This window comes from Myodes glareolus, chromosome 21 (assembly GCF_982192425.1).
Source record: "Myodes glareolus chromosome 21, mMyoGla1.1, whole genome shotgun sequence".
Lineage (NCBI taxonomy): Eukaryota > Metazoa > Chordata > Mammalia > Rodentia > Cricetidae > Myodes > Myodes glareolus.
This window is the reverse complement of record NC_142046.1, coordinates 44,360,482-44,372,990: the sequence shown is the minus strand read 5'-3', so window position 1 is coordinate 44,372,990 and position 12,509 is coordinate 44,360,482. Positions and strand designations below refer to the sequence as shown.

At 39.7% G+C, this 12,509-nt stretch overlaps 1 protein-coding gene across 1 annotated transcript in view; it reads left to right on the top strand.

Annotated features, from left to right (window-relative positions):
• The first annotated feature begins 3,252 nt into the window (after nucleotides 1-3,252).
• Nucleotides 3,253-12,509, top strand: part of Fap (fibroblast activation protein alpha) — a 73,338-nt gene continuing 64,081 nt past the window's right edge. The window contains exons 1-2 of the mRNA XM_048425830.3: nucleotides 3,253-3,639; nucleotides 3,958-4,042. Coding sequence (XP_048281787.3) covers nucleotides 3,634-3,639; nucleotides 3,958-4,042 — 91 coding nt within the window. The 5' untranslated portion in view covers nucleotides 3,253-3,633. The remainder of the gene's footprint in view (nucleotides 3,640-3,957; nucleotides 4,043-12,509) is intronic.

Sequence of the window (12,509 nt, the reverse complement as noted above, 5' to 3'; positions counted from 1 at the left end):
AATTACTCACGTATTTGAAGAGAGATCTCATAGTCCTCAGAAAATATCTATTTCTCTGATTACTAGGCTCCAGTTTCTAACAGAACTCTGTCCAGCTTAAAACTGTGTCCATGGTCTTTGTAGACTGAGACTGTGTTCTTTTGAGAAACGTACAATAATGATGCAGACCAGGGATGTGTTTTAAAACTAAACTATTGTTTTAACATTTAAAGTATTGGTTATTGTGTCCCATAGAAAAGCCGTGGTATAATTCACTAATTCAAATAATCAGTATCACTTTAGAAGCAACCAGAGAAGTCCCAGATAGAATCAATGTAACATTTTCAAACTATGCCCTATTAGAATGATGAGTAATTTATCTAATTTTTAATCTTGATGTTGTTTTACAATCAGTAAATGAGCTTAGACACAGACAAAATGAAATTATATATTAAAGTACCGTGTTTGCAGTGGGGAATAAGTGGTCATTACCTCTGAAGATCCAAAGTGGTGAGCAAAACATTATGACAGAAGGGTGGTGCAACAAACTTGCTTTCCTCCTGATATCTGGGAAGCCAAAAGAGACAGGAATGGAGCAAGGTCCCTGGATATCTTCAATGATATATTCCTCGTGGCCTAACTTCTTCAGTACAGCTTAAACTTCTAGCATTTTCAAAACCTCTCATCAGTTCCAACAGCTAGGGATCAACTCTTCAATATAAGAGCCTCTTGAGGCCACTTGAACTCAAAACTATAGCAGACCTGTTTTGGAAAGCAACCAATGTCTTTTAGTAAATAGGTCTAGCAAGGTGCGTTCGTAGCTTCCTAGAATATCATTGTATTTCAAACTAAGCCTTCCATGACCCCTGCTTTGACAGAGGAAGCTCATAGTCTCTATTATCCTAATTCCTGTCTTTGCGTTTTAATGGACCAATGCCATTCTGTCTGCTTCTGTATCATTTCAATAGATAAAGAGTCGTTTGATGAGAAAAGTTTTCATGCTGACAAATAGCACAATTCACTGGAGGATGGCATGCGTGTGCCATGTGTCCCTTCTGTCCCCTTTCATAGGTCTCCAGAAACGACCAAGCAATCAGAGTACTCCTACCAAGCACAGCTCCAGCCTGCAAGGCTTAGCAAGAGCTCCAGAAAGGAAAAAGAAACAGAGATGCACCTTCCATACTTGTACGAGAATATGTTCCTCAGTGAAACAGACCTGTTTCCCAACAATAAGATTTGGCTAGATGATAACTGTGCAATTTTTTTATAAAGTTAGTTTCCTTGGTGGAGGAAAAAGAAAGAAAATCAAACACCTTATTAAAAGTATTTTTATATTGACTCCAAAAGAGAGAAAAAGGTAAAGTTGCTTTAGTGGTTAAAAGTCCAAGTATTTGAAAACCGTTGTCTAGATACAAGCTAGATCACATACCTATCTGTAATTCTGCTATGAGAAATTTATTCCTAACTTATGAAATTAGGTGCAAGAGCCCATCTTTATTTCTGTACTCAGTTATATTCTACTTTAAACAGTTCAAACAGTTAATAAGTTTCCAGATGTTATGGTCTGATTCAACTAACTTCCTAAGGAAACCACAAACAAAAATAGAATGTGTATTCATCTTTATCATTTTTCCACACACCAACGCTTCCAACTTAACTGTTTCTTCTTAAAGGCTCTCTGATGTCTTCCAGTGAGTCTCTGAGAGTCCTAAGGGTAAATCCTCCACTCATTTCTAGAGTCCACAGTGCTACTCTTCCCAGTCATGTGACAGTGTCTTTAATTGCTAAAGCTAGCAGGATGCATTTTAATTATACCTTCATCATTTATTGCAGACAGTTTCTGTCGAGAAAAGGAGGTCTTGGGAATCACTCAGTACAAAGTACTTGTTGACTTGTGGGGGTTTGGCAGGCTGGGACAGAATTTCTGAGAAAGTATTAGTTGGATGTTCCAAAGAAAACAACCAATCTGAGAAGATCCTCTTGAGGGCCATTCACTTGACACCAGGCTGGTGGTTTTATCTTGGACTGAGGCCTCACGATCAAGACACATGGAGATACCTGTAAGTGCACAGTGCCCCTGTGACTCTCGTGACTGCTTCCATTTCTTAAGCGAGAGCTCACTAACTGCAAAGGGAATGGGACTCATCCCAAAGCCGCTGTGGGCTGTGAGTGCATTTCTCTGCCAGAACGTGTTAATGACTCACTTTCCTTAATAGACCTTTCATGAGGCTGGAATTCGGGGATGGCTGTCTGGAGAATGTCTGAGAGGAAGTTCACAAGCCACTGTCCTGGTTTATGGTGGAGAAAGCTTCCTGTGGTAATCAGAGCAGTCAGTTAAGGCAAACAGCACCATATTCCAGTAATGCTTCCCCATTACTTTCCATAAACAGTTCATGAAAGCGCAGCTTGAAGATTAGCACAGTCAGGCAAAGGACGCCGCAAACTTCTGCAGAAAGCCGTCAGTGGAAAACTGAGGCTAGCTTACTTTAGCAACTGTCTCCGTGGGGGAACCGAGACTCTGCCCTAGTGAATTGCTCTCATCCAGAGAGAATGTCCAAAAACAAAAAAGTGTGGTGTGTGTGTGTGTGTGTGTGTGTGTGTGTGTGTGTGTGTGTGTGTGAATTCCATCAGTCATTTTCCTGATCTGCCAAGATGACCAATCACTTTGAAGTATGCGGGCTTGGCCACAATGGAGTACACACGACTACTCTTTTTCACTTGCCTTTTTAAAGTGTATTTTAAGGTCTTTATAATTACTAAATGTTCTCCTTTCTCAGAAGATATTCTGAGAGCAAAGCAAAAATATCACTCTTGTAAAGCCGTTTCCATTCTTCCAAAGGTCTGCTGGTAAATTATTCCCACTGGTCTTTCCATCTTTCTAGCCTGTGCAAACACACCTAACCCATACTACATTTCGACAGATGGCGCTTCATTTCTTTAAAGGAAAGCAGCCGTGGGTTTAGACAGTTGAATTTTTAAACTTCTGTATTTACTGAAAGTGCATATGGTGCTATATGGACAAAGAAATTTTGCTGAAAGAAAAACATTTCTGTCTGCTGCACCTCGTCGGCTCTTAGGAGGAAAGTGTGCAGTTACACCGTGTACTTCTAGCAGAGCCGCCTTTGGCTCCAATGTTCTTCCCTTCCCATCCCTTCCTCAAAACCAGAAATGTGTGATGCTCGTATCAGAAAGTTTCTTTATTTTAAGTTCCTCCTTTGAACTGCAAATGGGAGGAGTCTGGAAAAGAGGGTTAGGGAAGGGACTTGAGTGACTTCTCGGAGAAAATGAACCCGACCCTGGACACCGAAAAAAAGTGAAATACACCAACCTCTGTGCGACAGCATAAGCAGATGCTGGTGTAGAGTTTACAAGGATGGGAGGGCTATAAAGCCTCCCTTGAGCCACTCGTAGTTCATTTAAAGGCCAAGAACGCCCCCAAAATCTGTTTCTAATTTTACAGAAATCTTTCGAAATTTGGCACAGTAGTCAAAAGTCCGTGGAAAGAAAAAAAAAAAAAAAAAAAAAAAAAAGCTCATGTCCTGACTTCAGCTTCCAACTGGAAGACGGGGCTTGCTTCTTTTCAACGGTTTCCACAGATGCAGTGACCCACGCTGTGCAGTGAGAATCAGCTAACTTTCAAAAACATCTGGAGAAATGAAGGTTAGTGCGTGTGGTCCCAGGGATTATCAGGAAGCAGGGGCAGCAGGGGCTGAGTACTGTCAGAGTTTTCTTTTGTTTAGAGGATTTGTGTGTGAGTGTTGCTTCCCGGTGTGTGTTAGGATTGGGAAGTGGCTCTGAATATGCTGTAGAAACATTTGTTTTAGCAGAACTGGAAAGGCTCCAGCAATTACCGCCAGATCAGTGGAACACAATCACAAGCTTTGTAGGGGAGGAGAAGTAGGAGCTAGGGCTCGACAGAAATCTTACCATTCCTTAGTAGGAACTAAGCCCGTGTCGAATTTTCTGTATTCTATGTAGACATGGCTGAAAACTGTCTTCGGAGTTGCCACTTTGACTGCGCTTGCTTTACTGGTGATATGCATTGTCTTACGGCCCTCCAGAGGTAAGAAATTTTCTGATTCACTCAGCCTGCTTCGTGTAGCCTGGAAAACACACCAATGTGTGAACTCAGATGGGTGAACGTTTCCTAAGTGCTTATTTTCCAAAGGAAGCCTGATATTTCTAAGAAGACGTGTAAGTTCACAGTTGTCTTGTGTGCAAGACCAGAAATACTGAAGAGTTAAGGGTAGGAAGAGATTTACAGTGTTATTTCAGCAACAGAAAAACCTGGGAGCTATTCCGCATCCCTCCCACCACCCCCAAAAATACATGCAGAAGACAAGTTTTGATAGGCCTCTCAAGACAATATTTTTAACTTGCATTGTTTTCTATTACTAGATTTGCCTGGTGGCAAGCAAAAATAATGAGTAAGAATAGAAAAGTTAAAAAAAGAACCTATGGAGGCTTTGAAATCACTAAATAGTGCTTCCAAAAAATGTAAGGAAGACGTTCAGAATAGAAGTCTCAGGAATAGCCCTATAGGAAAAGTAAAATTCTTATTCTATATGCAGTAGCAATTAACAATTAAATTAGGAGGCTTGGTATAGTTAAGCAAGCGTTATCAAGATAAATTGGTTTTTGTTTTTGTTTTTATTTATTTATTTTGTACAGAAAGGCTTGGGCTGGCAATGATACCCCTTCATTGAGACTTGAAAGTTGTTACACACTGATTTTGAAACTAGTTTTAATTTTGATATTATCAATTGATAATGATGCTTTCTATTTATGAAAATTCTTATGAACAGCAATTGTACTTCTAGAGCAGACACATAATGCAGGAATAGCAGATCCTGTGCTTAGGATCTGGGAAACATGATGCAGCAATAACAGATTTGGTACTGTAGGGTCTGGATAGGAGCTGGGAAATATCTGTGGTTAAAAGTGAACCAACACCAAAGGGGATTGATGGCACACCCTCAACCGAAGAACACGAGTCCTGAATTATCTGTTGCCTTTAAATTGAAACACACAAAAATATTGAAGAGTTCAAAATTTTCATGGAACTTTGATAGAATTAGAAAACGAATTCAGACTAGCCTGATGAAGGTCGTGTCCTTGTGTCTGCATTTTAATATTGACCTTATATGTCCACTCTCCACAGCACAAGATTTTTCCTGGGCTGTTAAAATGTATGTCCCAATTTTTATTTTTTAAAAAATAAGTTCAAGTTCAAACTGATTTAAAGCCAGACTAGCACCTCAATATCTTAGAGTAAACCCAGAGCTATAGAGTGTTGGGTTAGGTCACTGACCCTTTGAATCTAATCTATTAAAAATTATTCTCTGACTTCTGCAAATGCTCACTAGAGCTTGAAATGGATAATCTGCTCCTTTAAAAATTAACAGTTTTTAAAACAAAAGTATATGGACTTTATTAAGACAGCCTTTCGTGTCCACCATGTTGAACTTTGGACTTCGAAGTATATTTCCAATGAGAAGCATATTTATCCAATGCAAATAACATATAAGGATAGATATTTGGGTCTATACTTACATTTATAGATGGAGACATTTGTGTAATTACATATAATCCCAATCCTTATCTTCTTTCCAAGTTTTTTTATGAATAGCATACTCAAAAATATGTTATAAACTATATATAACATAAAAGTCCTGTGTTTTTTTTATAACATAGATTTCGGTTTTCAATGGAAAAGATAATTCTCTAAGTGATTTCCTGTTATTGTGAAATAATCAAATTAACCTCAAGATAAAATTTTAGGACTCAGTTAGTTATAATGGAGAAGTGAAAAATGCTTAAGACTGCCTTTCGGCGCATAACGTCCTCGTCTTTGTACACTTCAGAACTTCTCAGAATGTCGTCTGAGCAGCTTCTGAGTGAGACTAATCGTTCCTCACCTCAGCAGCAAGCCTGGGGTCTGGTGTGACAACCTCCTTCCATTGGCTTCTCTTCATTTTTCTCACGCCCCACACCGTCACCGTGTCCAAGCTGAGAATCGGGTTTCACCCTTCCTCACATTTCTCCAGTGCCTGAGGGGACAGAATTTGAGGTGTTCAGTCAGGGGAAAGTAGGGCGGGCACAGAAAGGAGAACTAAACGCTATGTAAGCCTCTACCCCCAACTTCATCAGAAATGCCATCAGCACACATTTGTTCTCTGTGTCCTTTGCTCCTAGTCCAGGTGCTACGTGACACTGTAACAGACTTAAAGGAGTCATCCACTCCTTAAGATATACACTAATGAGCTCAGACCCCTAAGTACCTCCTACCATTGCGCCGTTTTGGAAGCTCCAAAGTTCAAAAGTCTCAATTTTCCCTCAGGCAAACATGGGATAATTCTTCACTGTGCACACCTCAAAACACACGGCCATCATCACCATTACAGATTTCTGTCCTGCTCCACAAGTATAAGTGAAAGAAATAGAGTCAAGATAAAATGGGCACTTTCCTTCCAGGATCAGAAGTCCGCAAAGATCAGCCTCCAGTCTAAAAGAGTTTTGGAGGAAAGTGAGCAGATCTTAAGAGTAAGCAGAAACGTGGCAGTGTGTAAGAAAGCTGTGTTTAGCTCACTTGCATATTAAAAACAACTATGGCATAGCTCTTTCTGGAGCTCCCAGAAGATTTCCTTTTCATTTTAATCCAAACTGAAGACGCATGCATTTCCGCTGCAGTCCCATGTGATCCTTAGCTTCTGCCCCTTCATCTCTCTCTCTCTTTCTCTCCCCCCCCCCCACCTCTGTTTATTCTCTCTCTTGAGGATTTCTTCCCTGCAGTCACCCTTAGACCGCTGTGATAGTGCAGGCAGGAATAAAGTTAGCACAGTTTCCCTTTATCTACACCAGAGACCACCATCACATAGACTTTCTTCTCGCAAGAGATTTACAGCTATGATATAAACTAAAACCAGAATTAGAAAGTTGCAAAGGTTTTAGAATTCCTTAAGATCTCTATAGCCTTCCTTGAGTCATGATTTGAGGTTTCTGGATTTTGCCTTTTCCTCCTCTGGTTCTTTGGATAGTATATTACCCCATGCAGTGATACACAGACACGCAATACATGTTAGCTGTGATTTTTTACCTTTATTTATTTTACATGTGCTTCTCTGTGTATATGTGTATAGGTATGTTTGTGTGGGTGGTTATCAAGGACAACTTGTGTGGGTTGGTTCTTTCCTTCTACCACGTGGGTTTCTGAGATGAAACTCAGGTTGTCAGACTGGTGGCAATCACCTTTAACTGCTGGGCCATCACACCATCCCAACTATAATTTTTTTATTCCAAAATTTATAGCATGTGTCATATATTAAAAAATGTGTCTTCAATTTTATTTTCTCTCCCATCCTAATATGGGCATATATATGTGATAAAGGATGATTCATAGATTTTACTGTTTGATATATTTAATTTTTAAAAAAAATCTATTTAATTCTGATAGTAGAAACCTATATGCCTGAGTGTTATCCTTGTTTCTATATTCCACTTGTTTGGACCTAAAACAACATATATTTTTAAAAAACATTTTTGTGTGTGGCAGTCTTAAAATGAAATAAAAATGTAGAGAGATGAAGGGGTGTGGGGACACAGCTGAGCGAGAGAAAGCAAAGGGGTCTCACTGTGCAGAGTCCCAGGCTCTCCTGAAGTGTGACTCCGTGTCTCCCAAGAAGGGCAGACCCTGCTGCTTTAGCCTTGGGCCACCATACGCCCTCTTCTCCTTCTTTCCGCTCTTTCTTTCATTGGTTCTTGCTGTCAATTTGACCTAGTGTGTTTCATTAAAATTTGTAGTGGATGCCAATTTTAAAATCAGATATCCCATAAGAAATTAAGTCTTGGGCTTCTTTACAAAAGTATTTCTTAAAGCAGGACCAGAAGTAGTCTGTTCTGACCACCAGGAGAACTTGAACAGAACTTTATTTTCTCACAGTTCTGGGATCTGGAAGTTTAAGGCCAAGGTGCCAGCTTGTTCCTTTCTCCAGACTTCTTTTGGCTTGCAGACTGCTGTGTCCTTACTAGACTCCTGGTATGAATGTATGAATGTCCCTGGTGCTGCTGCTTCTTCTGCTACATTTTTATGTAAATAAATAAAATGAAATGAAAAGTTTATTTTATTTTACATACCAACCACAGTTACCCTTCCCTGCTCTTCTTGTAACGACACCAATCCTTCTGGATTCGAGCTCTGCTTTTACAATGTCATTTAACTTCAATAACATCCTTAATCTTCTAAATACAATCACATTGGGTTGCCTTTCAACTTGTAACCTTTAAATTTATTTTGTGTATTTATTTGTGTTTTTGCGCGCGCACGTGTGTGCACACCCACACTTGCACCCTCGCATGCCATGGTGTCTGTATGAAGTTCAGAGTGCAGCTTCTAGGCATTGATTCTCGTCCTCCAAGATGTGAATCCTATGACAGAACTCAGGTCATCAGACTTGGAGGCAAGCACTTTATGTGAGGAGCCTTCTCACCTGCCCTCAACTTGTTGTCAGATTTTAGGGAACACAACTCCACCCATAAGAAGATAACAAGATAATATCTGAACTAGGACCTTAAGAACAAGAAGGGTAAAAGCTCATGACAAGCCCTTATTATAGGGGGAAAGCAAGACAAGGCCTCTCACTCAGGAATGTGTTTATAAGATTCATGAAACCAGAGCCATGACTCAGAGCTGTCTCAGGGATTAGCAAAGAAAACAGGATACACATAGAGATCGGCATCAAGTAAACTTGCATCACTATTGATATTTGTTAACATTCATTAATCATAGCTACTCATACCTTACATAATGGATTTTAGAATGTTTTTTAATTCATTACTAATTTAGATAGAACAGAGATTAGCACCTTCTAAGAAGAAAAATCATTTCAGTGCTTAAGTTAGGCAGAAATAATTATTATTCTCCTAACTATAAGTATTGTAACTCAGCAGTTACTGTTTGAAAAAAAATCTGTCAAACACAATCATTTTGAAAGGCAATGTAAACATGTTCTTAAGATTCTCCCAGTACTAACATCTGCAACTGTGGAGCAAACTCTCATATTTTTGAATTTAATCTCATTTATCCACTGTATTTTGAAGGGACTATGGGGGTATTCTGAAAGGTTGAGGGAAGGAACCAAAAAGGTCAAAGGCTTAAAAGAGCTTCTGGGTGGACTCTGAGCAGATCAAATGTGTATGTTGTATTTCTGTAATTGTTGCTCCAAAGTGGACTATTTATCCTAACAAAGCAGCTCCCTTTGAGTATTGCCGCATTCTCAGTAATTACAAAAATAGTCAAAGGCTTTCAGATAATTCTGTAATCCAACGAAGTTTATCTGTCTCGGATTTTCAAAGAAAACAGTGTCACACCTTTCACAGGGACAGCTAACCACAGACATCCCTTCAGAAAAACATAAAGAAGGCTCTAAAGTTCAAGTTGAGAATCTGCAAAAGCAAGCTTGATTTCTTTCACACATGACCCAACCGGGACTTACAAATGGCAGTGATCAGAAGACAGGGTACAAAGTGGCAATTTCTCTTTATAGGGCAGCCAATCAAATACAAAACCTCCCCTTTCCTTAGCATCCATCATACTCAAAGAGAAGGACATATTGCCTTTTTTTATATCCTTGTAAACTGGCTGAAATGAAAGTTCATGTGTTGTCACATGTGTGTAATCACAGCATTCAGGTCACGTGTTGTCACATGTGTGTAATCACAGCATTCAGGTCGAAAGGTCCAGATCAGGAGTCCGAAGTTCAGCACCTGCCTGTGCTGTGAGATGCGATCTTATCTCAGAAATCCAACATGTGAAACCTGAAAGGGACAGAGTCAGTACTTTTAAAACTCTCCCCCAAAACAAATACTAAGCCCAGATGGCTTCAACAGAGAGAGAGAGAGAGAGAGAGAGAGAGAGAGAGAGAGAGAGAGAGAGAGAGAGACTTTTCAATTCACTCTAGAAGCCAGTGTTGTCTGATATTAAAACAAGCAAACAAAAAAAAGATAAGAAGAGAAAAATGTATCCCAATATTTGACTATAAATTTTAAAGTTCTCAACAAAATATGATAGTAAATCAAACACAGTGATGCTTTAAAAGACTGTGCATCTGAATTTCTCCCAGGATTATAAAGTTGTTTTAACATTTTTAAATGAATATAATAAGCCCCCTTAAATGAAAAACAAAGAACAAAACCACATTATCATTAAAACAAGTACAGAGAAAGGATTTGAGAAAAAAATTGACTATTTTTATGATAAAAAAAATACTCAATATTTTTGATTGTTAGCCTAGCCTTTAACGGCCAAGCCATCTCTCCAGACTAGATCTCCTGAATAAATTGGGAGCATGGAGACCTTGGAAGAGGATTGCAGGGGAGGGGAGAGGTAGGGAGGGGAGCAGAGAAAAATGTAGAGCTCAATAGAAAATCAATAAAAAATACTCAACAGAGCAAGGTACAATGGCATACACCACAGTCGTAGCACTGAGGGTACTGAGGCAGAAGAATGGCTGCAAGCTTCAAGCTAGTCTGGTCTACTTAGCCAGTTCCAGGCTAGCAATGTAGAGGACCCACTCTCAACACCCAGAACAAGAAAATAACAGATTCAACACATTAAAGATATGTTTATGAAGGGGATTTATGTTCGTATGACAGTCTTGACAGTCCAGCAATCTCTCTCTGATTGTGGTAGAGGCTGAGAATTTGATAGCTGCTGAGTTCCCAAGGCTGGATGCTGCAACACTCCCAATCTGATTTCTATAGAACTGACAGTTTTCAGTCCATGTTGGGAGGCTGGAAAAGCTGGGTTCAAAGACAGCAAATGGTGGTGGTAATACTGGCAGCAATATAGCAGATGCACTCACTAGCAAGGAGTGGAGGTAGGCAAGCAAAAGGGAGTGCTGCTTTTCCGTTGAACTTCTTTATATAGGGACCACCCTAGAAGGTGTTGCTGACTATTCTAGGGAAAAGTTTTCCCTTCTCAATCAATCTTCTAATAACCACACTCACAAACATGCCCAGAAGGATTTTCTCCATTCATTCTAGATCAATCAAATTCAACAACCATGGCTAGTCATCATATATTAGCAGTGACCATTATAGAAAGAAAATATAATTACTTGGAAAGCTATCCAAGTTCAATAATCAGAAAACAATATTTTTACATAGCAAAAATTTCTTAATATGTGTATGCATGGAAAACAATTTCCATTGTATTCTCCATAGTTTTAACAGAAATTGAAAAGTTGATTCTCAAACCTCTAAAATAGCTGGATATTATTTAAAAGTAAACCAGAGGGACTTGTGCTTCATGCATCATAAATTACTCTGAAATCTATGCAATCAGGATGTTGTGCTTCAAGCATAAGAGAAGGCGTCTGAATCTATGGACTAAGATAGTACAGAAATAAAGCATTATGTTGGAGAGATGGCGCAGTGGGTAGAAGCTCTTATCAGCACATCCTGACCACCTACGTTTGAAACCCTGGTGCAGGATCCCACATAAGAAACAGGATGGGGTGGTATATATCTGTAATCCCACAAGGATACAGCAGAATCAGCTGAGCACTCACTGGCCAGATATCTTGCTGCAGAACAGGACAACAAGAGAAACTCTGCCTCAAGAAGGTGAAACTCAAGAGCTGACATTCAGAAGATGTTTTCTGACCTCTACAAACACATCATGACCTCTCTCTCTCTCTCTCTCTCTCTCTCTCTCTCTCTCTCTCTCTCACACACACACACACTCACACACACACACACACACACACACACACACACACACCACATAGTTAAAGGAATTTTTTTCTAAAAGAAAGAAAGTTCTGCAATAATGGTTAATTAACTTTTATAGCTGCCTTGACAAATCAGTGGAGGAAAATATTAACAGAAACTTCAGCTGGAGCAATTGGACGTCCATGTCCAAAAGAATGGACTCTGCCCTCACACCCTGAAAAGATTAACTCAAAGTGGGCCAAGGTCCTAAGTAAAAGACCAGACCATGCAAACTCTCCAAACCCAGGGAATATCTCTATGTCCTTGGGTGGAGTGATGATTTCTAAACTCTGACCCTAAGTACAAACCACAAAAGACAAAATAGGTAAACTGAAACTTTTCCAAAGTGAACACTTTTAAGTTGCCAAGAATAACATCACAAAAGTGAAGAGCGTTCACAAAATGGGAAGAGGTATTTATAAAGGCCATAACAATTCACAGTAAAGAGGGAAATACACTGATTGAAAGTCTGTCTGCAGGATATACAGAGAAAATTAACAAGGGCTAATGAGCACGTGGATGGTGTTCAACACCAGTCATCTTTAGAAAACTGCCAATCAAAACCACAATAAAAATGCCTGGAATGGAAATAGCAGGGAAATAACTCGTCCACTGCAATGTGGCACGCAGAGGGAACAGAGGAGAGCACCCAGAGCAGAGAGAGAGACGTAGTAGACGAGCTTTCAGGTCTGGCTGCCAAACAAGGACCAAGGGGAGAGGGGAGGTCAAGGATCAGCTCCAGTAATTTCAATGGAGGAAGG